The sequence below is a fragment of the Athene noctua genome, chromosome Z, assembly GCF_965140245.1.
Source record: "Athene noctua chromosome Z, bAthNoc1.hap1.1, whole genome shotgun sequence".
In the NCBI taxonomy this organism is placed as follows: Eukaryota; Metazoa; Chordata; class Aves; order Strigiformes; family Strigidae; genus Athene; species Athene noctua.
The window spans coordinates 12858566-12885802 of NC_134077.1; the positions used below are offsets into that span (position 1 = coordinate 12858566).

Consider the following 27237-nt stretch of genomic DNA (forward strand, 5'->3'; position numbering starts at 1 on the left):
GATGCAAGAAAGCAAAAATGCAGACTATCTCCTCACCCAAGAATTACATCTGAAATATCCCTTTCCTCCTGTTCTTAACGATGTGTCAGATACACTCTTCTGACAAACATTTTATCAAGTGTTCCTTTATAACTTCCTTCTCAGGCTGCCTTTCTCAGTGGGAATCTCTACCTCAGACAAGTTCTATAGCTCATTTTGTCTTTGCAGCCCCCCAGTGACTGAACAAATTGAATTTATCTTCTCTCTTCTCCTGTGCCTATACTGAAACGTTTCATTTCTTTACCCCCAAAAGTATTTCCTTCTAATTTATTCATAGGATAGTCCTGATTGTGTTTCTAACCACTGCTCTCTTCTTATGCACTAGCAGAGGGTTTGTATTGGATTTTGCTGCCATGGCAACTTTATTTATTTATTTAATAATTATTTCAAAATGCATTCTTTGACAATAGAGGGGAACACTGGAGTAGCTGAAACATCACAGTTTTCACTTTGTGCTTGTCATAGCAAGGTGAAAATTAACTCTGCCTTTCTAAAAGGAAGCTGCTGCTAGCGATGCTACAGCGCTCTCTGCTGCTGTGAGCACAGAGACATTTCAAATATTAGCCCAGCTGAGCCTGTTGATTTGCTGCAAAAAAACTGCACCTTTTTTTTTTTTTTTTTTTTTTTGGCTGTGCAGCATTCATTTTGATTTCCACGTGTTTGGAGAATTGTGCTCACACATTCTTCGACGCTCTCCATTCAAATGTAAGGGAGAAAGGCATGGACACTAGATTACAGTTTTGTCTTTGAAGTAGGATAGATGAATGAAAGGTCAGTCCATGCTCTTCATCTTTCCCTTCACCTTTCCTCCCAGCTCATTTGCAGTGACATTACATGTAACATTTCAGTCTCAATCAGCCTAAACCATTTCAGTCTCAACCTCCTCAGTCACCTGGCACTTCTTTGTCTTTTGTATTTTTGTGGAGCAATGCACTTGCTGCACGGGTGACAAATCACACACTGAACTAGGTCTTCTCTCTGCATGAAATAAAGCCTTTCTCTTAATTTTCTCACATTGTTTTTGTAGTTTGTAGTTGATTGTTTTATTACTTGATGTAAATTCTTTAATTTTTAATTAGCTTTGATTTGTAGCTCTCTAATGACTTTCCTCATTTCTTTATTTGGACCCATTTAGTCAGTTCTGGTCTTCTTTCTGATACCATTTTTCTGGGTTTTTTTTGAGTTTTGCTTCCCCCTTTCTTATCTCTTCACAAAGTCATAATTCACTCAAAGACTACTGATCACTGAAAACATGCAGCTATTGAGATGACTGACCATCAAAGGGAAGAAGACTGGGAAGAACAAACATTTTCCTGCAAAAATGTGTATGCCCTTGGTTCTGTAAAACACCACCAAAATTATAATGAACTTGAAACAGGATACATTATCAAAATCAATACATTTGGGAATGAAAATGTGTTGGGTGACATTCTTGATACTTATAGCCATAGAAAGCAGCTTGCTCCATATAAGGAAAAAGTCATGTACACACTGTTCTGTTCCATATTTCAATTAACTATCTGGATGCAGGAGCTGAGTGCACCATTAGCAAGTTTGCTGATGATACCAAACTGGGAGGTGCTGTTGACTCTTGAGGGACAAGAGGCCTTGCAGAGGGGTACAGATAGATCGGAGCATTGGGCAGTGATTAATGGGGTGAAATTTAACGAGAACAAATGTTGGATTGTGTACCTGGGACAGAGTAACGCTGGACTCGGGTCTAAACTGAGAGAGGAGTGTCTGGGGAGCATCCCTGCAGAAAGGGCTGTGGGGGTGCTGGCTGACAGCAGGCTCACGGTGAGCCAGCAGTGTGCCCTGGCAGCCAGGAGGGCAAACCGCCGCCTGGGGTGCATCAGGCACAGCACGACCGGCCGGGCAACGGCGGGGATTATCTGCTGTGTTCAGTGCTGGTGCGGCCTCACCGAGTGCTGCGGGCAGTGCTGGGCCCCACAGTTTCAGGAGGACGCGAAGGTGCTTGAACGTGTCCGGAGGAGGGCAGCAAAGCTGGTGGGAGGGCTGGAAGGCGAGTCCTGTGAGGAGGGCCGAGGGCTCTGGGCTTGTCTGCTTTGGAGACAAGGAGGCTGAGGGGCGACCTCATTGCTCCCTACAGCTTCCTGAGGAGGGGAAGCGGAGAGGGAGGTGCCGAGCTCTCCTCCCTGGTATCAGTGACAGGACACAGGGGAACGGCTCAGAGCTGCACCAGGGGGAGTTCAGACTAGGTATTAAGAAACATTTCTTTACTGAGAAGGTGGTCACACACTGCAACAGGCTTCCTAGAGAGGGAGGTGGTCTATGCCCCAAGCCTGTCAGTGTTTAAGAGACATTTGGACAAAGCCCATAACAACATGCTTTAACTTTTGGTCAGTGTGAAAGTGGTCAGGCAGTTGGACTAGATGATTGTTGTAGGTCCCTTCCAACTGATATAATCTAGTCTATTCTATTAGCTCTCCACTTACAAAACGCACTAAAACCAAATATTTAAATTACCAGGGTAACTTCATAACTTCAAGCACTGCGTGCACTGCCACAAGCACACCCTGTTGCTGATACCACAATGCTTCCTTCATGATTATCCCACCTTTTTGAAGCTGCAGTTTCATATGGCTATACTGGCAACAGTCTGGATCACACTGGATCCAATTTTTAAAAGTACCTGCACTTTTCTCTCACACATGTAAATACACGGTAGTTACCTCAACAATGCCATTTTAGACATCCTAAGGCATAGTGAGGTACCCATATGGGCCTGGCAGCTATAGGCCTGGACCTCTGAGAAACCTGTCCCCTTTCGGAACAGCACGTACCCTAGGAGCATGAAAAATGACAGTAAATCCCTGTATGCAGGAACCTTCATCTCTTCCACCTTGTTTTGACTTGCATTGTTAGTAACGCAGCTCAGCTTACTGTCTTGGTAAGAAAACATTAACTTGTATAACCAGGAAATTACCAGCAAATTTAAATATATGCTATAAATTGAGTCTGTGATAAGGATGTCTTGCATATTCTGGACAGAACTTCATAGTCATATATGCATACAATTAATACAAACAGAATGCAGAATAGGAAAGGAAAAAGATTATATAAAGAGCAAGGTATGTGATTCTCATGCAGAAACAAGAGGCTTTTTGTCTGTTTTGAAGTAAGCTTTTACTGCAGAAGAAGTTCTATTTTCCCTTGGTCAGCTATTCCATTCTGCAATCTTAGATTTTTAAATATAGAAAACTTAAAAAATCCATAGAGGTTTCCTGATGCCATTCTAACATTTGCTTGGATTTAGGATATCAACTTGGAATAGGATTGATGTAGAATGTATGGAAACATTTAAGCTAGGCTGAGCCTCTAAAAGCTGATAAGCTTTAAACTACCCTGCAATAAATAAATCACTGGCTTCAGAATAAATATTAATGGCCATAGCTTTGCAAAACAGTTTGAGAAAACACATGTATTAAAGAAGATGACTCTTAACAATAACCCCTGCTAACTCAGCTATGTTAAGGCTATGTTAAATGGGAAAGTGTGCACTGTGCAAGATAAAAATCCCCAGGAACTGCTGCCAATCATGTCCCTATAAAAGACAACAACCTTTACCCTGTTAGGAACTTTACACTTGCCAAGTGTTATTAGGGCAGCATTTCTTAAAATGCAAACTGTAAGACATCAGAAAGCAGTTCAATAAACAACATCAAACTTCTGTCAGTACTAGGTATATGCACATTTTCATAATCCCAGTGAGAAAGTGACACAAAATGGAAGAATACAAATTAAGATATTTACACAATGAAGGCTGATTTTTATTTGGATATAAACCAAAACTACTGTGGTAACTCTGTAGATAACACTCCTTGGATTTTTTTTCTCCCCAAAAGATCACTTATCTGTTTCATTTTAAAAAGGCCAAGAAATACCACACTGAAGGAAACAAGAACTCTTAAGAAGATTTATAAAAGAATCTCTCATGAGGAACTGATTTTGCTTGCCTTTTTGGCTAGAAAGCTTTTTGGCTTACAGCTGTCAGAAAAAAAACAACAACAAAAGGAAAACAGATGTTTTTGTTGAATCTATCACTGTACTTTGTAAACCTAAAATGTAAATGGAAAAAACCAGATTGCAAATTGTGCCTACTACTTTTTTTTTTCCAATTATTAATGCTATGCTATTAAACTCCATTTGCGTAGTCCAGACAAGTCTTAATTGTTTAATAAAGAAATGAATTTGTCAGTGTAAATACTTAACAGATGATCAGCAGATATTCAACCAGCAACAAGAATGTTAAATACGTACACAAATTGTAGGAATATTTAAAATTGACTCCAACTCTCAGAAATTTGCTAGCTACAACAATTTTACTACTAATAAACCACTTCTGAGTAGTGAAATAGGCCTAAAAATAGAAGCAGCAAATAAACCCATCATATTCAATAGCTCTGTAAGATTAGTAGTTCATCTAAAATTTCATGAAAGGGTAAGAAGATGATGGACTATATCCAACAGACTGTTTTCTAGCAATGCCTCTATACAGGAATCCATGTGAAACCACGCTGCTCAGAGACAGGACACACTTATAAACTAGGCAGACAAGTCAAATTTTGAAAGCTTCAAACCAGAGCAGCTCACACTTTCGCAAACTGTTCCTCTAAGGTGAGCCCTGAGTGGAAAATTCTTGCTGTGTACATTTATTTCTCCTCTGTGCATGATCACTACAGCGTCCAGGATTTTGAGATTTAACACACAGCACTGATGAACAAAAAAGGCAAATGCTGCTAATTAGTGAACTTCTAGCATTACCAAAACACATGATATTAAAATGATTACTTGTTCATAAATTGATTACTTGGTCTTGGTTTTGCCTTCCTAAGTGCAGTGTAAGATTTCAAGTCAAAGCTAGTTTTGTACTTTTTAAAACCTTATTTTTCCATTCTTCTTAGATTAACAGGACTTAGAAATTACCTGAAATAGCCCATTAAAATGGGCAGGAAAACCAGAAACAAACTGCAAATTCACTTTCACTATACAGTGAAAAAAATCACGGTCACAGCTTCATACAAAATGCGGAATCACTTTAGGTATACACAGTATTTCAAAAGATCCAGAAACTGGCTAAGAGTTAAAAGCCAGTAGAACAAAAAGCAGGAAATCCAAAATACATCTTTGCCCTCTTTAATCGTAAATTTTAGGGTCACATGCCTGAATAAACCAGTTTGCTTTACATGGAAAGAAACTCTGGTATGGAGTTAACTAGCCACATGAATAGCACCTGTAGCTTTCAAAAGAAATACTAATGGCTAACTAGACGCCACAGCAGCAAGATATCCTCTTAAAAAAAAGACTAAGAAGAAGCATATGCTTAGAGCTGTGCGTGAAGGCTGGACAACATAAACTAGTGTAATCTTTTTTTAAAGTAACTTTAAAGCATTTCTGCTTTCTCTATTTCTGATGTTGAAATTAGTAAGAAATCTTTTCTACGAGAGCGTTTCCTTTTATTTGATAACCACAAATAACCACTCCCTTACAAATTGCACACTGATGCTTGAAGAACACTGTATTGAATTTTTAAAGTCTTTAGACTCCATTTCTCTAAAATATTCTATTTTTATTCCATAGGCCCATGCTGTCAGCAGTAAGTGTTGCAAACAGAAACATCCCCCTACTCCAAGAGTTACTCATCAAGAAGGTTAAAGAGAAATTTGATCTCAAAATGGAACAAAAGGGTTTTTTTTAATAAATGGTACCAGAATTAACAAATGATCTTCGGAATGTGATACTTTCCTACAGACAGAGAATCAGTTATTGGAATGTTAGTTGGGTGATCTGTGTTTTATGGGTTTGCAACAAAGCATAATATACATTGAACAGAACGAGTGAAACTCCAGTTTGCAGTGTATAATGAATTTTAGTCATTTAATAAATTTTAGTTTTTATTTGTGTATTCCACTGTAGTGCTGTGACAACAAATCACACCTGTGTACTAGCATACATCAACAGTATGATGTAACTTTACTTACACCACTGCTATATTTAGCTTTTTAAGAGACATAAGCATACACTATGGCCACATCAAATAATTTTCTGGTTTTTTTCTTTGATAACCTTCACTTTTTCAGTAATACTTCACTTTTAAATTTGAATTATTGAAAAAACTCACAGAAAGTTTATACAGGAATAACTATAAGGAATAACCTCACAGGCACTGATATGACAAACATTTATTTTAAGGGCTGAGAGGCATTAATATCATATTGACAAAGTTAACTGAAGAGAATGACTAACTTCATCTAAATGGGAAATGCCCATTTTTGCTTGTATGTTGAGAAAAGCAATTCAGAAAGTTATTTTTTGGCCTTCCTATGTCACAAAGTCAATCATACAAAGACCTACGCATTTAATCCAAAATGATGGTTGTAAAAGCCCTTCTATTAAACAAAAACATCATGCAAAACTTTGATCAATTATGCAGCTGCTTCCAAACTGTTGCAAGACCATACTGTATATATTAGCTTTTATACTGCTAATGCACAACTAACAGCAAACTTGATTAGATTAACACAAATTTGTCTTAATTACACCGTTATATCACACTAAGGAGACAAATGCCACAAGATTGGCAAAAACATTTAATTCTGAGCACTAAAATGGCAGGATAATTATGTGTTGTAACCCCTTCACATTTAGAAAAGAACATAATCCTGCAGTCTCACTTTACAAAAAAAAGTTCTGTAAAATATTAATTCGGAGGGAACAGTTTAAACTATCTAACACAAAGTAACTTACACAACTAGTGTCAAAGGCAAACAAAAAAACTCTAGCACAAATGCTGCATTAAATACAATCAAGAGGAAAAGATAACGCACTTGTTAATAAAAAAGACAATAAAAGAAAAGTTACTAAAGTTAGAAACACATTTAAAGAAAATGTAATGAAGGAAAGCTTCTTTTTTTTTTTGACAAGTTTCCATTTGCAGTCTTTCCATCCATAATTTGTCTGGTAAAGAATTTGTCTATTCAGAATTTCACAGAAGAGCTAGGTTGTTCTCTTCCAAATCCAATTCGCGAGTTGGTTTTTGTATGTTTTAAACAGACATCATTATGAATGAAGTAAAAGCAAGGCAACAAATGGACTTTTTATCACCTTCAATCTTAGCACTGATGACAAACATTTTTAAAAGTTATCGTAATCCTTTTTGTCTTTTTTCCCCTCTGCTTCAAATCCATCAACTCCATCACTGTCCCTTCTCCTTTTACGATTATTATGGATGTTGAAGCGTTGATTCATCTGTGGTAATGGATCCATTCCTAAAACTTTGTGTATTTGACGGAATGCAAGGAGTCTCAGTGCAAACTAGAAAAAGGGTAGAAAGAAGGTATTTCTGTTACAAACAAATGTCAATTTTGACTACTTTATCAAACAATTAATGAGCATTAGTGTTGTATGATATTATTCTTAGCTCTCATTATCCCCTCCTTCCTTCCCCCAACAAAGTCAACGCAATAAAATGTGTATGTCACATTTGCTGCTCCTGTGCAAAGTACATCATAGCTTAGAAATAATGTGTATGCGTTTCAGCTGCTGGACTTGCACTGAAGCAGCAAAGGCTCGTCCCATGTCCAATCTTTAGCAAAAGGTTCAAATAGGTTAGGTTGCAAGCATGAATGGTCAATACTGTAAGTGGATACAATAAATGTTAAAAATTAAACCTATAGAGACTTACTTATAAAATATTAAATGCCAATGTAATTTTAAATCTAATAACATACTGCCATTAAGTGAGCATCTTTACAGATATATACAGATGGGGGTGCTTCAAACTTTTCAGGAAAAGATGTTGATTTTAGTGCAAAAATGGACAATATTATACATCCCCTGTTGTGACATGTTCATTGCCTAGCTTAAGACAATAAAACTGGACTGTATTATAAGAAAGGAAAATTCATGTCCATGATATAGCTCCATTTAAAAAACCCCCGAAAACCATGCCAAAAACCAACCATCAAAATTTAGTTACTTCACACATATATTTCCTTACCTGTGCACTTGAAGTAATATCCTCTCGTTGCTGATCTGTCATTACAGCAAGAGTATCAAAAGGATCTTTTTCACAAGGGTCCAGAAGGCCAGGACCACCTACAATGGTTAGACTAATTAGTAGCACATCTCTACCTTATTATAGCCCAAGATTATAGATTTCACATTAGTTAAGCATAAGTATACAGACACTGATCAAACAACTTGCCTTTAAGGATGATTCCTGAAGATATACACTCAAAAACTCTTCTTAGTGCATCCCCAGGACTCTGTGGTCCAGTAGCGCTGCTAATTGCTTTTTCCACAAGCAACTCCATAGCCTAGACCAACAATAAGAAAAAACAGCAGGTTTGGAATACTGAATAATATTGAAAAAAGCTGCTACTGTTGTTCAATATAGAATTTTTGAAGAACATTATATATCACATATATCATAAAACACTTTCAGTTAAAACAGAAAAAATTTCAGGTATTTTATAAAGATGAATAAAAAGAAAGCTGGTGCAGTATTAACATTGAGTACTGATACTGATATGCTGCTTCTCATCACAAATTCAGAAGTTTTCTAGAAATTTATACAGTAGTAGCCTACCTATGCAGGTAGACAACTTGTCCCGCCATTTTTTGAGGAAGTATGAAACATGGCGTGTCACTTAAATCTGCCAGCCACATGAATGAACAAGCACACAGTATATCTAATGAAATTAACAGGATGCTGTAGAAAAATAATTTCTACAGAAGCAGAGAAACTTAAAGCATCAAATGATAAAAGATCATTACATTTTTAAGTGGCTACTAGTTCTTCAGTTTAGCAAAACTGAAGTTCACAGCAAGGTTTCTCCTGAATATAGGCTAACACTAACTCAGATGTTAAACAAGTGTAACATAACCTTGATGATAAACAGGTTTCCTCAAATGTATAGATTATTTGGTATTAGTTAAAATGGTTTAAATGATTACCTGTATTTTAAATATTGTTTTTTCTGTGAATATTTCCATTGTTATTATACATTATTTTTTCCAGAAAAAATGATAAAAGTTATTTGCAAAAATAAATAATAACTTTCCTTAGGTTTTTTTTCAGCATTTAATGTGTGTTTCAATACTACCTCTTTGACAAGTTTAATTCTCAAACAATGGATCTCTCCTGTTTTTTAGTGTGTTCTTTTTTGGGAGGGTGTGTGTGTATGTGTGTGTTATTTTTTGGTTCTCCCCTTCCCCACTGAGTTTACAGGTGTTCAAACACTGCCTTTTATTTTTACTCTCCAGGAATAAAAGCCTATTCTGATGCATGAAAATAACTACAGGCAATACTGATTACAATCCTTCACTAAGAGTGCCCATTCCTTTCTATTTCAGCTCCATTTAACTGACAAATTTCAGTTCCTGAGCATGCTATTTCCATACTCTCACTGTATCACTCAGGATTTAGTAACAGTAATTTAGTTGTTTTTGAGTATGAAGCAAAACACAGGGAAGAAAAAAAGCAGATCATGTTTTTGCATTTATTAAAGTCTAGTTCATTTGGGTCCTTATATAATGCACGAAAGTCTAAACAATCCAAGGAAAATGTGAATTAAGATGTCCTGGTGTTCATGTGCACAAAAGCCTGGATTTCAAGTTTAAAAAAAAAATCAACCTTGAATAATAGTTCCTTCTAACTTGTAGGAACTTGACAAAATTCTTCTAATTTAGTTTTTATTTTTAGGTACAAAAAGAGGATGCTACTATTGTCTGTATTTAGACTTCCTAATATCTCTTATTTTTACAACTACTTCGGTTCTTTTTGAAAAGCTCTGGCATCATTTTGGTTTGTAACAGGCTTCTAGCATACATGTTAGAAGTTCTGTATCCACAAAAATTCATTTCTTCAATCTATGAAATTCCATCTGTGACTGGCAGAAATTATATCTATCACCATTTTCATCAGGCCAAAAGAACTGGTGACTAAACAATGTTGACCCACGTCACTAACAATGCATCAGGTACAAGGAGCAAATCAGGAATTACTTTTGGAAATAACTGAGACGCAGCTAGGCCTGATACACCGCTTCATACCTCTCCACCCTCTGGATGTGCCTTAGAACAGAGAAATAAGAACAACATTCCTTGTTCTTCATCTATGCACCTGCTGTGTGTTGCAATAGTTCTAAGGATGCTTTTCTGAAAGCATGCTGGGGTTTATTCTTTGGCAACTCAGTATCGTAAGAAGGCACTTACATAATTTTTAGCTTCTTTTGTACAGTGTATCTTTCATGAAATGTAGGACAGAAACTGGCACTATTTTTTTTTTTTTTACTTTAAATATTTAAAAACCAGAAACAAGTGCTACACATTTTTCTGGAAGCAATAAATATCAGAAGTAATTTAATAAAACTGTCTGCAAACACAGTACAGTTGTAAAACATTTCTCACTGAAATAACACCAACTGCTCAAACTGTCTTGACAATATTAGTGCTCTTTCTGTCAAAACTGAAAAGGAAGCAGCACACAGTGCAATAGGATTTGGTCTGTGAAACAAAACAGTCAAGATACATGCTTCAGAGATTTTGTTTCAGACTTTGTCCAGTCCACAGACTGAACATCTGTTAATATTTGGAGCACAAGTTGAACTCCTGGAGAGCATCATTTAAGATAGTCAATGCAAAAGGAATTCTCCAAGAACAAGTGGCTGCAAGAATAAAGGTAACCTGGTACAACCCAGAGATTTAAGTGACACTGATTAAAATGCTAATGGTGACACATCCACAGATTGTACTGAAGTACTGTGGTACTTCATTTTGCAGAAGGGACATATTAATAATCACAGGAATTACTGTGGTTTATCTTTCAAGTAGTCCTTCTGTTATTAGACAACTATCTGGGCATAGCTGACATTATTCTAAATAATTTTCAGTAAGCCCCAAGCAATCAGAGTAGGTGTTAGAAAAATATTAGATTCTTTTAAACAGAGTAAAGGAAAAAAATCACTAAAATCTAGAATAAAACACTACCCACAAAGAATACAAAAGAACAAGAAAATTCCTTTTTGGGGAAAAAAAAAAAATTCCAGCTCCAGATAACAAAACCTCAGAAAATTAAACTTTTTGAGGGAATCGGGATTACTGGGGGGGGGACGACACGAAAAACCCCGCGTTACTTCTTGAGAAATCTACATTTAAAAACTGTAGTAACGCTTCCCTGTGCTTTATCTGCAGTACCATGTGTATTCAAAAGAACATTACTTACCCAGCTTGGAAAATCAGACCAAGTTGGAACCCGTTGACAGAGATCACGAAGAATACGTATGATAATCACACAGGACTGCAGACCATTAGCTCTAGCCTTGGGAGCAATACAAAATCAAATTAATTAATCCTAGCACCTACAGCAAATAGGACTTGTTGAAAGACTAAAACACCACTGTTCAATGGAAGCTCAGATACAGGATTGAAACAAATCATTCTACAACTTTATTCCATGAGCTGCCATTTACAGCAGTATTTTATACAGGGTTAGTAATTTAAGGTGATAGAAGTCAAAGTGCACAGGTTATACAAGAATAACATTTCTTGATTCCCTGTACACTTTGACCTGTGTTCACTTGTAACAATAAATACAGTATCTTTCTATATTAGAAATAAAAAGGATAAAGTAAAGATCTAAGAAATAGGTATAGAGACTGAAAGGTCAAGGGAATCTGTTTGGTTTCTTTATTGTGCCTTTGCCAGAACGCAAAGTCACTAAACCAAACAGTTGCTTCTCGCCTTCCATTCCCTACACTTAATGCACTTAAAGAAATAGGAAAAAAAGTCTTAAATCGAAACGTAAAGCTTTAAACACATATTCCATTATTTAAAGCAAAGTTACTCTGCAGCCTTATGGAATATATAACAAATATACAACATATGATCACCCCAAGCGAGTCAAGCTTTCAACGTCGCCTTCTCAATGACCAGAAAAAAAAAATCACGTCAAATGAGCAATAACTGCATAAAGCAGTTCCTCCATACTTAACCTTTTCTACATTTAAATTTAGGGACCAGAAAAATATTAAGTATTATTAGCATGAACAACGCTGAGTGTTTTCACACATTTAAACATTTATATTGCAACTGAACTAATCTCTCATAAGGCTACAAAAAAAAAAGTAAAATGATGTTCCGAACCTGGAACCACTTAGCGTGGCGTAGAGCAGCCAGAGCGTCAAGGCATTTTTGCCTGTCCAAGACGTCCGGTGGGTCTTTCACCATACCCGAGGTTACATCTAAAATGGATTGAATTGGCAAAATGCAGTGAGGAATGGGTGTTTGACCAGGTGAGCAAGACACTTCCTTAAAGTAGCTTCAATGTCACACATGCCATTTCAAGTTTAAACCCTTGAACAACAAATCTAAGTGTTCAACAAAAGCCATTCGATTAGGATTATGGCATCAACCCAGTATGAAGATCAAGAGCATATTATACTTCAGCTCTGAGGTTATTTTCAAATACATTGCGAATTATGCAATGCGTAGTACTTCTATATTTAAGCTAACACTGGAAAAACACATACCCCCTAAAATTAAATACTGAAGGAAGGATGGTTGGACACAGTGCACCAGCACAGAGAACACAAGACAGAAGGAACACAAAAATCCACTTTAACCAAGTAGAAACATTTAAACTTAGCTTCTTGTAGATTTTAATGGTCATGTGTTATTTGTGATTTATTATAAAAAGGAAAACTAAGTATAACAAATCTTAAAAGTGCTAGATGTTTAGTAATTGTTATTTTTATCAGATCTTAAACTTGAAATTATTTTGTTTTAAAAACCTGACTAAAAGAATGTGAAATGTTCTTAAATATTACAGAGTTCCATTACTTTCTAGTACCTTCTCTCTTACTCATATAAATAAAATTTCTCAGGTCATAATGGATGTGTGCCAGTATTGTTCAGGATGCAAGAAAGCATGTGAAAAAGGGACTGCTTTACTTAAGATTCAGCAGGAAAAAGAAAAGCAAAGAATAGTTTAAAAACCAAAGTAGAATGCCTGAAAGAAAGAAAATACAGTAGATCTTGTATATTTAACTGTTCAGAAAAGGTTCTAATTACCAAGGTAATTGTTTTGTTAGCAAAAATGAAGAGACCACAGGCCCTTTTGGAAGTGTTTAATCAATGAAACTCAAACCACTGGATAATGTGAAATGGTATCCTCAGGTTACTGAAAAATATAATGCAGTAATCACCTCTAAAAGTTCTTTGTTTTATTAATTATGAAAACTGCTACTGTGACTAGTAACGAAGTATATTGGTAGCATAAGTGGTGATACACCAGATAAGATGAAACAAAAAGTCCTCACTCAATGGCACTCATTTCACAGGAGCTGGCTGTATGGAACAATACAGTTTACTCCAGTAAGATAAAAATTTAGGTAAGTCAGAGAACAAAATTTAAAAAAATATATATATTGAGACTCATGAAACATGCAAGCAGTGAGAAGCTTTTAGTGATGCTGCAGAATGACAGCTCTGAAACCACCTACTTTACACAAACGTAAAATAAATAGTAAGATGCTTCACTATACAGAGAAGCTAGAAAGCCATGAACATGGTGGTACAACTCTGCAACTGTACTGGGTCTGGCTGAGCTGGAATTGGTTTTCCCCTATAGCAGCCCTCACGGTGCTGTGTTTTATGCTGGGAGCTGTCAGGGTGTTGATAGCACCCTGGTTGTGTGGCTGCTGCTGAGCAGGGCTTACACAGCACCAAGGCTCTTTCCGACACTTTCCCCCCCAAGTGGGACGGGGTGGGCAAGATCTTGGGAGGTGACACAGCCAGGACAGCTGACCTGAACTGACCAAAGGGATATTCCAGACCATATGACATCTGCTCAGTATAGAGCTGGGAGAAAGGAGGAAGGGGGTGGTGTCACCCTTGGTCCTCCGAGGCAACGACTACGCGTATTGGAGCCCTGCGTCCTGAGAAGGCCCGACAGCGCCTGTTCATGGAACGTAGAGAATAAATATGTTTTTTGTTTTTTTTTTTTTTTTTTTTTTTGCTTCCATGCACAGACCTTTGCTTTGCTTTGCTTATATTAAAACTGCTTTTGTTTTACCCACAAGGGTTGGTCTGTCTTATTTTCTTTCCCCTCTTTGCCCTGTTGAGAAAACAAGGGGAAAGGGGGGGGTAAGTGATAGAGCGACTTGGTGGATACCTGGCATTTAGCCAAAGTCAAACCACCACAGCAATACAGTAATTAATCTGAAGTACTACATTCAGATTTGAGCGTTTTTACAGAACAGTCCCACTGCTCTGCACACAGCTAAAAGGGAGAGGATTTCAAAATAAGAATAAATCTGAGAAGAACACATGTATCTTCCCACACAGATATTTAAACTTATAGACTATATGTTAAAGTGCAAAAATGAAAATCTGCACTAACAAGGCATTTACAGAACAAATGAAGACATTTAAAGTAGTATTTCCTTTAAAATAAAACAAAACAAAAAAAAACCCAAACAAACCCAAATCTATATAGGAGATGTGCCAAGTAAGATAACCGATGAAATGAATACAAGCTGGATATAAGAGACAAAGAGTACATTTAGAGCAAATCCACAGCAAGGAAAAAGTGGCAAAGTAAGGTTGAGAAATTGGGGGGGAAAAAAAAAGGGTTGTTGAGCCTAGTAGCCTAACCAGTCAATTATTTACAACCTTCTAAAACTAGTATCCAAATAGGTGACACTGTGCAAACTTACGGCACAGGAATTCATTATGGAATTTGAAGATTGAACTACTTTTAACTCTGAAATCAAACTTCAATTTGGAAAATAATTTTTCTAAAGAGAATTACAGTTTAAATGTACAGAAGAAAATCTTACTCAGTGCTGGAAATGTCAATCTAAAGTGTGCTACTAATAGATTTCTTATGAATACCTTGAAACTTAAAAAGACTTTAGAAGTCAGAAGTTGCCAAGGCACCTATTGCACTGAGAATACATTGACCGAAAAAATGTATCAAGGAAACTCTTGTAATATTTAATCCGTGGATTTTTGCATCTGTTTCACATTTCAGGATTAACCCCTTAAAGAATATTAACTATATTCAGATGCCTAACCTACCACGCTGTTAAGCTAAGACAAAAAACTGAATTAATTTACAAAACACAAGCATGAATTCTTAACCTACATAATTTATTACTAGCCTAAATATAAGGGGTTAATCTTCAGTTAGATATGCTGTGTCCACACTACCCCTTCATCAAAAGTTAACAGGTATATCAATTTTGATAAGTTTTATTGTGTGAAATACATTTTACCCGGTCAACTATTTCAAGACTAGTGTGAACACTGCTTAATCCCAGGGAAGAGACAAAGACGAAAAGAAAAAAAAACAAAAACAAACACAAAGTAACAATAGATGCTAGGACTATGCATCCAAACCCCCTCCTTTGAAAAGCATGGCAGGTGTGACACTGAGCCTTAGAAAACCTTGGTCAAAAATCCTTCCAATGTCTTGGCAGCAACCCCTGACAGAAATCAAGTCCCTCTGCTAGAAGGCTTTGGACCGGAGCTGCAAGCTAAGGATAAAAAAGTCATGCGCACACACATATATGCGTTTGTAAGTATGTACACTTTCTTTGCTGAAGGAAAGATTCCACAGCAGGGGTTAGAGCACTTCGAATATATCAGATTCAGTAAACTGTCAGACGCACAATACTGTAAGAAACAGTAGCTATGCGGTTAACAATTTGATTTCACTATATTTTCTTTTAGCCTTTTCATCATGTAATAGGTTTATTACACATCAAACATGATTCTACTCCACATGCAAGTCTCAGTCTCATCTTTCCTCGAACTGGATCTTCCGGTAAAGCCTTCCTTATCACCTGAACTAGCTTCCCAAGCGGGCTGAAGAAAATGAAAAGTTTACACCATTGTAAGACACAGAGCATGAGAAGCTGCAGTAAGAAGAAACACAAACACATACTGTAACTCTGCAGCAAATAAGCAGCAGTCTTCGTAATAAGGCCTTCTTTGCTGCAATAATTTGCAATTCAGTCTTCTATTTGCTCTAGTTCCAAAAGCGAACTTTTCTGCACATCCATTTTATACTGCTCAGTGTCTTGAAGAGAAATCTAATTTGATTTTGCTTGCCTAGAGGCAGTACTGCATTCAGCAGTGAGTAAACTCATAAAGATCATTTTAACTCAAGTGTGGGTCAGACAAAAATAGAGATTTGTTTCCTTTAGGTGGCATAAATTAAGGGATTCATGGTCGTAATTTGAAACTTAATTTTATTTTTAGTCCACATTATAGAATTTTAGGCCAGAAACCACTTAATTGAAATTTAGTATTGTGGCAGGAATCAATATCACACTATTACATAATACATTAAGAAATTAACATGGTGTTTAAAGTTAACTTCATTTAATAGTTAATCTAACTGAATAATCATTTTTTCAAAGTTGAAGCATTCCTTATTATCTTAAATAATATGTGAAGTTGTATTCAGCACAGACAAACCAGAAGTCATGTTACACTTAGGTTGTCAAAAAACAAGTAAAATCAGTTGGGTGTGACAGTACATGTACAAAGCCTTTATAGCTACAAATAATATGCATAGCTTAAAAATCATGTACAAAGTACTCTTAAAGACGCATCCAAACCAGAGAATGCATCTAGAAATTTTTCTTTCTTATTATGTAGGATGACTTTGTTAACACAGCTTGCTTACAATGCACTAGTCACAGCTACAGGACATTCACTAATGCAATATAAAAGTATTTTAGAGGACATGTAATAATGAGATGAAATAAAAAACCCTCTGTGGCTTATATAAATACGCATATACACAAGCACAGGTATACATATACACATACAGTTTTTTTCAACCTGCTTATGAGAAGTGTTAAGATAGCCTCAAATTTCCTATTTCTAGGTTCACTGTCAAACACCACAACCCAGTTTGCCATGATCTCTTTCAACTAGGAAAATACAGGATTAAAAGGAAACAAAAGTTAGTTTTATCTGACCCATAAACAAAAAGAACCAATGTACTGCAGACATTAATCATGCTTGTTGGCTTAAAAGCTTTTGGAGCTTTGAAAGTGTTACAGAACAGACCCTAAAGCAACACTGCTGGCACCAGAGAAACTGTGGACTTCAGAAATGTAAATTGATTTACAAGCTCCACCTTCTGCTTCAGCTCAGTGACAAAGCCATTTCTTATTGTACTAGTCTGGGTTTGCCAGTTGGATCGAAGACTGATTGTAATACCAGGAGCCTAAATATACTCAAAAAGCACTCCAGACTAAAAAGCAACCTCAGAGAGCTGGAAAAAATCGCATCATCTTTTAAAGTTAGAAGCACTGTTATCATCAAAAAATATTATAAAAGTGCATTTTAAGTGGTGCTGCTATTTGGAATGTATAAGCGATAGTAACACTGATCCAGTTTAAACCCAAAAACCTGTGATTTGATTCTCTAAAACCATACAATCTTTCACTTAGGGTAAGACTGCTCTAGAAAGCCAGTTTATAGCCACTTGCTATAAAACACAGTTTTCCACATAATTTTAAAAGAGGGGAAAAAATAGTCATTTGTACCTTTTCCAGAAAGCTGAGGTTGAATATAAAGTTAGAAATTTTAAAAGTTAAACGCATCATATAAGCATTTATTTTAACCAACTGTTCTCTACCGAGACTGATTGTTGGAAAACAAGGTTTCGATCAAATACATGTGCCAGCATGTTGCCTTCTAGGACCTTAATGCCATCTTAAGCAGAATAGATAAACAAAAAAATAAGATGGGTGAGAAAGAAGGAACATTTTTAACAACTTCCCAACCTCCATCCCTCATGTTCTCTTCCCGAATGACTGGAGATGTCAGTGTGATAGTAACTTGCATTTTGGGTTCCACACATGAATTTAAAATTATTGCTGCTTCTGGGACTGCACACTTGATATCATATTTCTCAGGACTTATTACCTAAATACAGAGAAACAGAAATTTCTGTTAGCATGTGACCAAAAGTATAGGGAAGAAAATGGATTTCCACATAGTCTTTTTAACAGAAAGACAGAAATGCAATATAATTATATGAAGCAGATACCTCTATATTCAAAGAAACCACAGTATACACAATTAAGATATATATATATATTGACTTGCATCTGTTTCCAAATCATTAATAAAAATACACAGCAGTCACCAAGCATGCAAAAGAAAAAAACTATCCAGAAAATAAATTCTTATACAAGTTACATAACAAGAACTTTGACAGGGTTTGAGATAAAGAAAAGTGCCACTTAAAATGTCAGCTGGATATGTTTCTCAGTGAAACATCGGAGCCTTTAAAAAGCACAAAGATACAGTGGCTGCTCTTCAAGCTTGCAGTTACAGGATGGGTACTGGTAGGTACATTCTATACTTGTCTGTCACAACACGCTAAGAACAAAGGGCAAGATAAACACCAAGGAAAAAAAAGTAAGAGTAACTAACAAGATGGTTATTCAGAATTGCTTCTTGCATCTAGATTTAATAATTCTAAACACCCCAAAAAGGAATCTGTAGGCACCTGTCACCTTCTTTCACAAGCTAGAGGACAAGTGACTTCTCCACAAAGCCAAAAGGTGTGTAGTTTTAAAATTTTCTTCAAATAAGAGCAAACTCAAGATTATTTTCCAATTAATCTGATCCTTCTAAAGCTCTACCATGTCACCAATTCTGTCAAACATTTTACCAGACAGTATTGATACACTAATGCTGTAACAAGCATTCTATGACAGTGGACAGGCTTTGTTCAGAGGAGAGCAGAGACTTTATTCCATACTTCCATTTCCTGTGGAAATACAGCAAATACTTTATATGTATTCCACTGAATGATCTAAGACTGCATGTACCTTTTTCTTAAAAAAAAGAAGTGCCAAATTAAAATCCAGGAACACACAAGACTTAGTGTGGGACTACAAATCACTGAAATAAAACCTGAAAACAATGTAAGTACAAACAGGCTGGCATCAGTGGATAATGTTGACCTTCAGGCAGTAAGCTTCCTGCAACACTGCTCAAATTAGCTCTATCACTGCTGGTAACTGGGTAATAGCCTTTCTTCTGTTCATTTTTGTTTCTTGATTAAATGAAATCTATTAAATGATGACTGATACTACACCCCTATCATAAAGACCCAGACACTTGTATGGATACAATATACAGAAAGCAAAACATGCAGCATAGTCCCTGAATCCAGAAGGAAACACTCAGAAAATGGAAAGAAACTGAACCTGAGCTATGAAACGCAGCACAGTAAGGACAGATGCCCACAGTATTTTTTAAAAATTTTAATCCAAAAATCTAAATTCTACTTACTGCAAGTTGTTTGGGAAGACTTTCAGCAATACGACTGAGTAACGTCTTTGAAGGCTTTTCAGCACATAACAAGACAAGATTGACGTTTCGGTCTCCACGGAGTAGCAAACCTTTAGCCAAAACGCCTACCCGTAAAACTCCTTTCAAAGCTCTGTGAATTATAGTTAGAAGTTGCATTTAAAATAATATAAAAACCTTAAAACTAATCCTCGCGATATAAAAGTGCAATAAAATGGGAGTATTCCACATACTTTCAGGGCCATGGTGACATACACCACATCAAAACCCAAAGAGAACAGAATCCCTGGAAGCACTGGTAACAGTGTAAGGAAAACTTCAGAAACAAATGATTAAATTCTTAAAGTAATAAAGAAAATATACCTGTCTTTACTGCCATCTTTTTTGTCATCTCCCTCTTTGTTCTTGCTTTTTTCATGATCAGTCATGTTGTCAGAAACAAGTTTCAAAGCACGCTCAGTAATAGAAACAATTTTCTGGACTGCTTGAAGTTCCTCCTCTGTTGGATATATAGCAGCATGTTTGGTCATCACATAGCGGTCATCAGAGGAGTCAGGGCGGCGTAGAGGCTAAACAGATGAAAAAGCATATTTCTGAAATTTGGGTACACTTCCAAGTTCACAAACAGTAAAGTGACCAAAAAGCAAACGTTCAGCTAAACAACAGAATATTCAAACCTCAAATCGCCAAAATTTAACAAACATGAAGGGTCCTTAACAACTTACACTGGCCACAATCAATCATGTCTAAAATATGAAATATATCAAAATTAAACAGATTATGAAATCCCAGGATCAAAAGTATCTCCCCAACATAAATACGCATTGTCTTTTTATCAACTGGGAAATACTTGAGTACTGCTGCAAAACACAGTATCCATGATTGCTTTCATACAATCACAGGAGAATTCAAATAGGAAGGGACCTCAGGAGGTCCTCTAGTCCAATCTCCTGGATCCTGACCATGGTCAGCTAGTAAGACCACATCATGTTGCTCAGGGACTTTATCCAGCTGGTTCCTGAAAACTGCCAGAGATGGAGGCGGCACAACGGCTGTGTGAAAAAAATTATTTCCTGTATTTAGTCTGAACCTCTCTGCTCTCAGCTTAAGCTGGTTGTATCTCACCCTCTCATGACTGTAAAAAGCCTGGCTCCACTGTCTTTATAATGCACAGGTACTAGAAGGCTATTCTGTCCCACTGAAGCGCTCTCTTCTCCAGGTTGAAGTCTCTTCTCACACGGCACGTGTTCCAGACCCCTGATCATCCGAGTAGCCCCACACTGATCCTCCTATGGTTTATAGTATCTTTCTTGTACTAGAAAGCCCGAAATTGAATGCAGTATTGCAGTTTGGGTCTAATGAAAGCTGATCCCTTCATCTACTGATCATGTTCCTGCTAATATAACCCAGCATGCTGTTGGCCTCCATTGCTGACAGGGCACACTGTTGACTCATGTTTGGCTTGCTACCTGACAAGATCCCCAGTTCCCTTTCAGAACACCTGCTACCCAGCCTGCCATTCCCCAGCCTGTATCAGTGCAAAGGGTTATTCCTTCCGAAGTGCAGCATCAGGCATTTGTCCTTGCAGAATTCTGTAAAGTTCCTGCTGGTCCATTCCTCCAGTCTACCTAGGCAGCCCTGCCCTCAAGGACAGCAACTATTCCCCCCACCGGAAGCTGATTCAGTTTCATGCTAGCTGCAAACCTTATGAGTGTGCACTCACTCCATCACCTTTCAGATCACTGATAAGGTGTTGAGACAAAACCCAGGAGAAAACCCACGTGGAACTGCACTTTTTACTGACCTCCAGGTAGACTACAACCCACCACTACCACTGTCCTCTGGGACTGATGATCCAACAACTTTCTCTCCATCCATTTGTCCACAATTAGATAAATAATGTTGTATAATGCAAATAGGTAAAGCAAAAAAAGTACTATACAAATCCAGAGTGACCTGTATTTCAGAAGAAACAATATTTGTCTTTAAGGCACCTTTTTGTCATTTCAGTGGACGTATTTTGGAAGACTGGTCCACCTACAAAGTTTCATTAGTATATAATTTATTCTTCACTTTCCCAAATCTTTTATTAAGAAGTACTGGAGACAACTGAAGTAGCACTGAATAAATTATGGTTCTTAACTCTGCCTCCTGTTAAGTATGACTTCATTTTTTTTTCTCAGGTTAAGAAACTCACAGCTGGTCCCTGGGGTTGAGGAGGCATTCCTGGTCTAACTCCCAGCAGGCCTAGAGGTCCTGGAGGACCATGAGGATATCCTCCATCTGGTATTCTGCGACGGTCATCCCAGTGATGCTGCTCTTCCTCCATTCTCCTCCAGTACATGTCCTCTTCATATCTCCTGAAGTGTATCAATCAAAGTGTTCTTTATATAGCAGTTAATATTTGCAACCATTCTAAATGAATTCCTGTATGTCCTCACCATCTCATTTCTAGTAGTCATAAGCAAATACCAATGAACTCCAGAGGGTAACTGAAATGAATGGTTATTTTGAAACTGGGTCTGAATTTATAACAGATAATTCTAATTAGCCTGCACTCCTCAGGGGGATTGAACACTAACAAATGAAAACCCCTGAGGGATAATGACAATTTAAAACAAGACAGTACAGAGTTCCCAGAACAAGTAACTACAGAAGCAGAGTTAGTTTTAGATAATCTGGCTGCAGCTTTGTCTCATTCATTGATAAAACAGAATGCATTACCTCATTTCCATCCTCCAGCGTTCTTCCTCTTCTCGCCTTCTCCAGTATTCTTCTTTCTGCATCTGTTTCCTCATCTTCTCTTCTTGAATTTTTCTTGCTCGAATACTGGGCTTTACTTCTACTTGTAAGTCTGGATTTACTTTTTTCTAGTTCAGAAAAATAATGAATGAAATGCTGGTTTTCTTCTTCTCAAGATTACAGAGTTCTTCTGACATATTTAATACATACTATGGGTCTATGATAAAATCAAGGCGAGTAAAATGCAGTTTTAGAACTGCATTGAACAAGTAAAGAAAAAAAATCGGTCCAGTACTTTAAAAAGAAATAGCAACATATTAAACATAGCATGAGTTCCCTCTTCACTTACATGAGAACAATTTTGAGAGCACATTGCATTGTACATCACTTGTCTTTTCTTGGGTTTTATTTTTCTCTTTTTGTAATATTTGTTTTCATTGCAATTATTATTATTACTACAATTTTTAAAATTATTATTATAATGTTGTAACATTTTATTTATTAAACTGTTCTTATCTCAAGTTTTTTTCCAATTCTCCTCCCTATCCCCTGGTAGGGGGAAGGAGTGAGCAAGCGGCTGTGTGGTGCTTAATTGCTGACTGGGGTTAAACCACACCACCACAGTAGATTCATCCAATATAATCTTATAATAATCAAAATGCACACCATATGTCAGTACAGCTGTTTCCATTCATGACTAAAAAATCTTCAACATTTGTTTCTGAAATGTCTCCACAAAGGGTTTATGTGGTTTATCCTGCCAAAAACATTGAGCACTACTATTTTACACTATTTGAAACTCACATATTTCAAATAGTGCAAAACAGGTTAACAACATAAAGAATCTACTGTTGCTTGCATAAGTTGTACCAAATTTTAATGTTGCAAAGGTAGCCTGGGAGCAATGTTCAAAATGTTTAAAAAGAAACAAATCAAAACAAAGTTTCACAGTCTGCATTACTTATTTAAAGACTATATTCCCCAATATATTTCTCTACCTTTTTTTACATGCTGTTTACTTAAGAGTACCTACTTTTATCTAGTCTTTAAATGTAAGCACGTATAATCAGTCAGCTGACATGTGATGGATTTTCAGACAGAAGCACTACCATTTCTACTAACCTTATACTGAAGTCTGTGCCGCCTCCCTTTTAAGTGCATCTCCTTGGCATTAGGATCATTAAAACTGCATTCACAAAGTTTACAGTGAAAGCGGATCACCTTTCCTTCATCATTTCTTACCTGGAAAATAAAGTTAACACATTTGGCTTTTTAAAAAAAAACAAACAAAACCACAACAAACCAAAGCTGATGTAAAACCGAATCTAATTCAGTGACAGTGAATAATGTCTTCCCATCTCAAAACATGCTAAAAAATTCACACAATAACTGAAAGAAGGCAAAGCAGAACTTTCAGTTCTGACAGACACACCACTGTGGCTTGACAATGAACAAAGAAGAGAGTTCTTCCATTCCAAAGAGCACACAGCTTTAAACCTGAGCCTGAACATACTGAGTTGGATAATTACAAACCTGCAAATCATGAAAAATTTACATCAGAATTCATCCACATATCTCATGACACCCACATGAAGAATGCCCCACTGAGCATAAAAGAAATGCGAGCAATATAAAAATGTAACCATATGCACAGCTCTTTGCAGGTTCAATGCCTTGTCATTCTTATCTTCGAGGAGGACCCAGGGAATTACAGGTCTGTCAGCCTCACCTCGATCCCTCGGAAGGCAATGGAGCAGCTAATCTTGGAAACCGTTTCCAGGCACATTAAGGGCAAGAAAATCATCAGGAGAGTCAGCATGGCTTCATGAAGGGGAAGTCATGCTTGCTCAACCTGCTAAAACTTCTGCAATGTAATGACTGGCCTGGTAGATGAGGGGAGAGTAGTCGATATTGTCTACCTCGCCTCTGACACAGTCTTATCATAATATCCTTATACACAAGCTGCTGATGTATGACCTGGATAAGCATACAGTGAGGTGAACGGAAAACTGCCTGAATGGCCAAGCCCAGAGGATGGTGATCAGTAGAATGAAGCCCAGTTGGAGGCTAGTAACTAGCAGTGTACCCCAGGGGTCAATACTCAGTCCAGTCCTGTTTAACATCTTCAGGGGGCAAAGTGTACACTCCACAAGTGTGCTCATGACACAAAACTCAAGGAGTCGCTGATATGCCAGAGGGTCGTGCTGACATCCAGAGGGACCTTAAGGGGCTGGAGAAATGGTCTCACAGGAACCTCATGAAGTTCAATAAGGGGAAATGCAAAGTTCTGTACCCAGGGAGGAACAATCCCTTGCACCACTATGTGTTGGGGTCATCCTGCTGGAAAGCAGCTTGGTAGAAAAGGACCTATGGGACCTGGTGGACACCCACATTGAACACGATCCAGCAACGTGCCTTTTCAGCAAAGAAGGTGAATAGCATCCTGGGCCACATTAGAAAAAGTACTGCCAGCAGGTTGAGGGAGGTGATCCTTCCCCTCTTAACTCAGCACTGCTGAGGCCACACCTGGAGTCCTGTGTCCAGTTCTGAGCTCCCAGTATGAGAAAGATACGGACATACTGGAGAGAGTCCAACAAAGCACCCACAAAGATGATGGACTGCAGCATCTCTCCTATGAGAAAAGGCTGAGATTGCTGGGACTGTCTAGCCTAGAGACGAGAAGGCTGAGGGGGTGGTTCTTAACATATATAAATACCTGAAGAAAGGGTATGAAGAGGACAGAGCCAGGTCTTTTCGAAGCGGTGCCAAGTGGCAGTACCAGAGGCAATGGGCAGAAACTAAAACATGGGAGGTTCCCTCTGAACATTAGGAAACACTTTTTTACTGTGAGGGTGACTGGTACAGATTGAGGAAGGAATCTCCTTCCTCAGAGATATTCAAAACTGTCTGGACATGGTCCTGGGCAATGGCTCTAGGTGGCCCTGCTTGAGGAGAGGGGTTGGAACCAGATGACCTCCAGAGGTCTATGCCAACCTCAACCCCTCTGCAATTCTGTTTCATGTTGAAGAAATTTTCACTAAAATAGTTTAAAAGTAATAAACTTTTTCATATCAATACCTCCTCCACATAGTCATGACCCACTGGCTGGACATCACTTTGCAAGGCAGCAAGAGTTGTGGGAGTCACTGGTTCGGCTGCGGTGTCTGGTTTTACTTCTTGTGTTTGTACTGTAGCAGCAGGAGTTGTTTTAACACTTTCAGCTGATTTCATTTCTTCCAGTTTACTTCCTGTTGTCTGAAGCTTATTGCCACCTACAAATTAAAGAAGTTAAATTGTTAACTTTCATAAAATAAGAATGTGATTACACATGATCTGCAAGCTGAAGACTTTATTTGCAAACATCAATGTTCTGACCAAAGCATTATTAGTCTTTTAAAATTAGGTAAAATTTAAACATATTTTAAATATAATTAAAGATTTTTAAAAATAAGTTTAATAACATTCAAGTTATTTAAACACTTCAGTTTTTTATTTTAACAAGAAAACTTCTGCTTTATGTAATTGCAATTTTCATTGTTCATTTTCATGTCTTTTCAAAAAAGGTAGGACTGAATGGGACCAACATTGAATATATTTTAATCATCTCTTTTTTGGTCATCAAGTAATTTTTTTTTTGTAAATGGATCAAAAAAACCCCTTCAGAACTTTGTAACGTTTGTACTAATAAAGGTAGTACACTCTCAGTGTTGCAACTGCACAAGTCTTTCCTTCAAGAGGAGGATAGCTTATTGTCGAAAAGTTGCTTCCCATCTCTAAACATCCATCATGCCCATTTCAAAAGTTTCCACTGTTAAGATTTCCACTGTTACAGGGATGTTTCAGTTACCCAATTATCAACTGCCAAGCTACTGCAGGTTGCCTTAACAGCCCAGGCTGTAAACCGAAATTAGGACCAACTGGACAATAAACTGCAATATTCCAGTAGTTACTACATAAGAAACCAAAGGCGGGAAGCTTTTTATGAAGGTGGGAGAACCTGCCAGAGAGGTCAGGTGGAGACACCGGGCAGAAAACACCATAAATTTTGAAGCAAAACATTTAATACACATTCTTATTTTCACCTATCAGTAATTCTCTTAAACACAGAGTTACTCATGCATAACGTTCACTAAATACATTTGTATTTGCTGCACTAAGTCTTAAAAAAACCACTATAGAATAGGTTAGGTTTCAAAATAAAGACTGACTTCTGTACTTGCCAACAAAGTTTATTTTCGGTGTAGATATTTTCTTTACAGCTATATTAGCAGCAGTTGAAGATGTTTTGTTGTTGGACGCAGTGTTAAGTGGTGTGTTTGCCGTGGGAGTAAGGATTTTCACTGCAGAGGATGCAACAGAAGAGTTCACAGTACTGCTGCTAGTCGCTATATTTGAAGCGGAGGCAGTTGCTTTGGAAGCAGATGTGGATGTTGAGGAAGTAGCTTGGGTAACCACATTTGGTTCAGTTGAAGGAATGGGTTTGCCAAGTTTTGTGTGCAACTTTACTACCTGCAAGAAGGAGAGAAATCCATAATATGATCTCCCTGGGATAGCTGTAAAAATTGATGATACACAAACATCCATATAACTAAAAAAGTCAATATAACTACAAAGTCAGCTGCTGTTTCTTTACAAAAAGTGATCTTGGGGGGGGAAGAGATGGACATGTAAAAGCTCTTGTCACCTGTAACAAGGAAATAGTTATCTCACACTGCTTATTTCCGTTAGAAATTCAGACAGTTACTCCAAAAGCTGTGTAGATGAGAACAGAAAGCCAATAAACTCACAAGACAGTACAGCTCAAAGAAACATTTTGCTTCAACTGTTTCAATGTGATGGTTTGTTGCCTGGTTGCTTTTTACTCTCCCTCTATAAGTGTAGTAGATTGGATAATTTCAGTTCCAAATAGCATTTGTAAACAAGATTTATTTAATTTAGATTCAACAACTGTATCTTTTGATCACTACATTTTAATAGTATTCACACTGAAAGAATTTCGAGGTTGCCTAGCAAAATTGGAAAGATTCCTTAGGCAAAGCTTTGGGTTTTTTTTTTTAAAAAAACCACAACAGAACACATCTGCAG

General features: G+C 37.3%; 1 protein-coding gene across 4 annotated transcripts in view; it reads right to left on the minus strand.

The window, feature by feature from the left end:
- Positions 1–3815: 3815 nt before the first annotated feature.
- Positions 3816–27237, minus strand: part of ZFR (zinc finger RNA binding protein) — a 44151-nt gene continuing 20729 nt past the window's right edge. For 2 of the 4 annotated variants that reach the window (XM_074931468.1, XM_074931470.1), the window contains 13 exons: positions 26361–26661; positions 25231–25424; positions 23275–23394; positions 22135–22280; positions 21608–21770; positions 19774–19979; positions 19393–19543; positions 17871–18012; positions 12208–12305; positions 11288–11383; positions 8267–8378; positions 8060–8157; positions 3816–7374 (listed from right to left, as the gene is read on the minus strand). In XM_074931468.1, coding sequence (XP_074787569.1) covers positions 7195–7374; positions 8060–8157; positions 8267–8378; positions 11288–11383; positions 12208–12305; positions 17871–18012; positions 19393–19543; positions 19774–19979; positions 21608–21770; positions 22135–22280; positions 23275–23394; positions 25231–25424; positions 26361–26661 — 2007 coding nt within the window. In that variant the 3' untranslated portion in view covers positions 3816–7194. Of the gene's footprint in view, positions 7375–8059; positions 8158–8266; positions 8379–11287; positions 11384–12207; positions 12306–17870; positions 18013–19392; positions 19544–19773; positions 19980–21607; positions 21771–22134; positions 22281–23274; positions 23395–25230; positions 25425–26360; positions 26662–27237 lie in introns of those variants that run through there. The other 2 variants (XM_074931469.1, XR_012635489.1) reach the window with 2 other exon arrangements.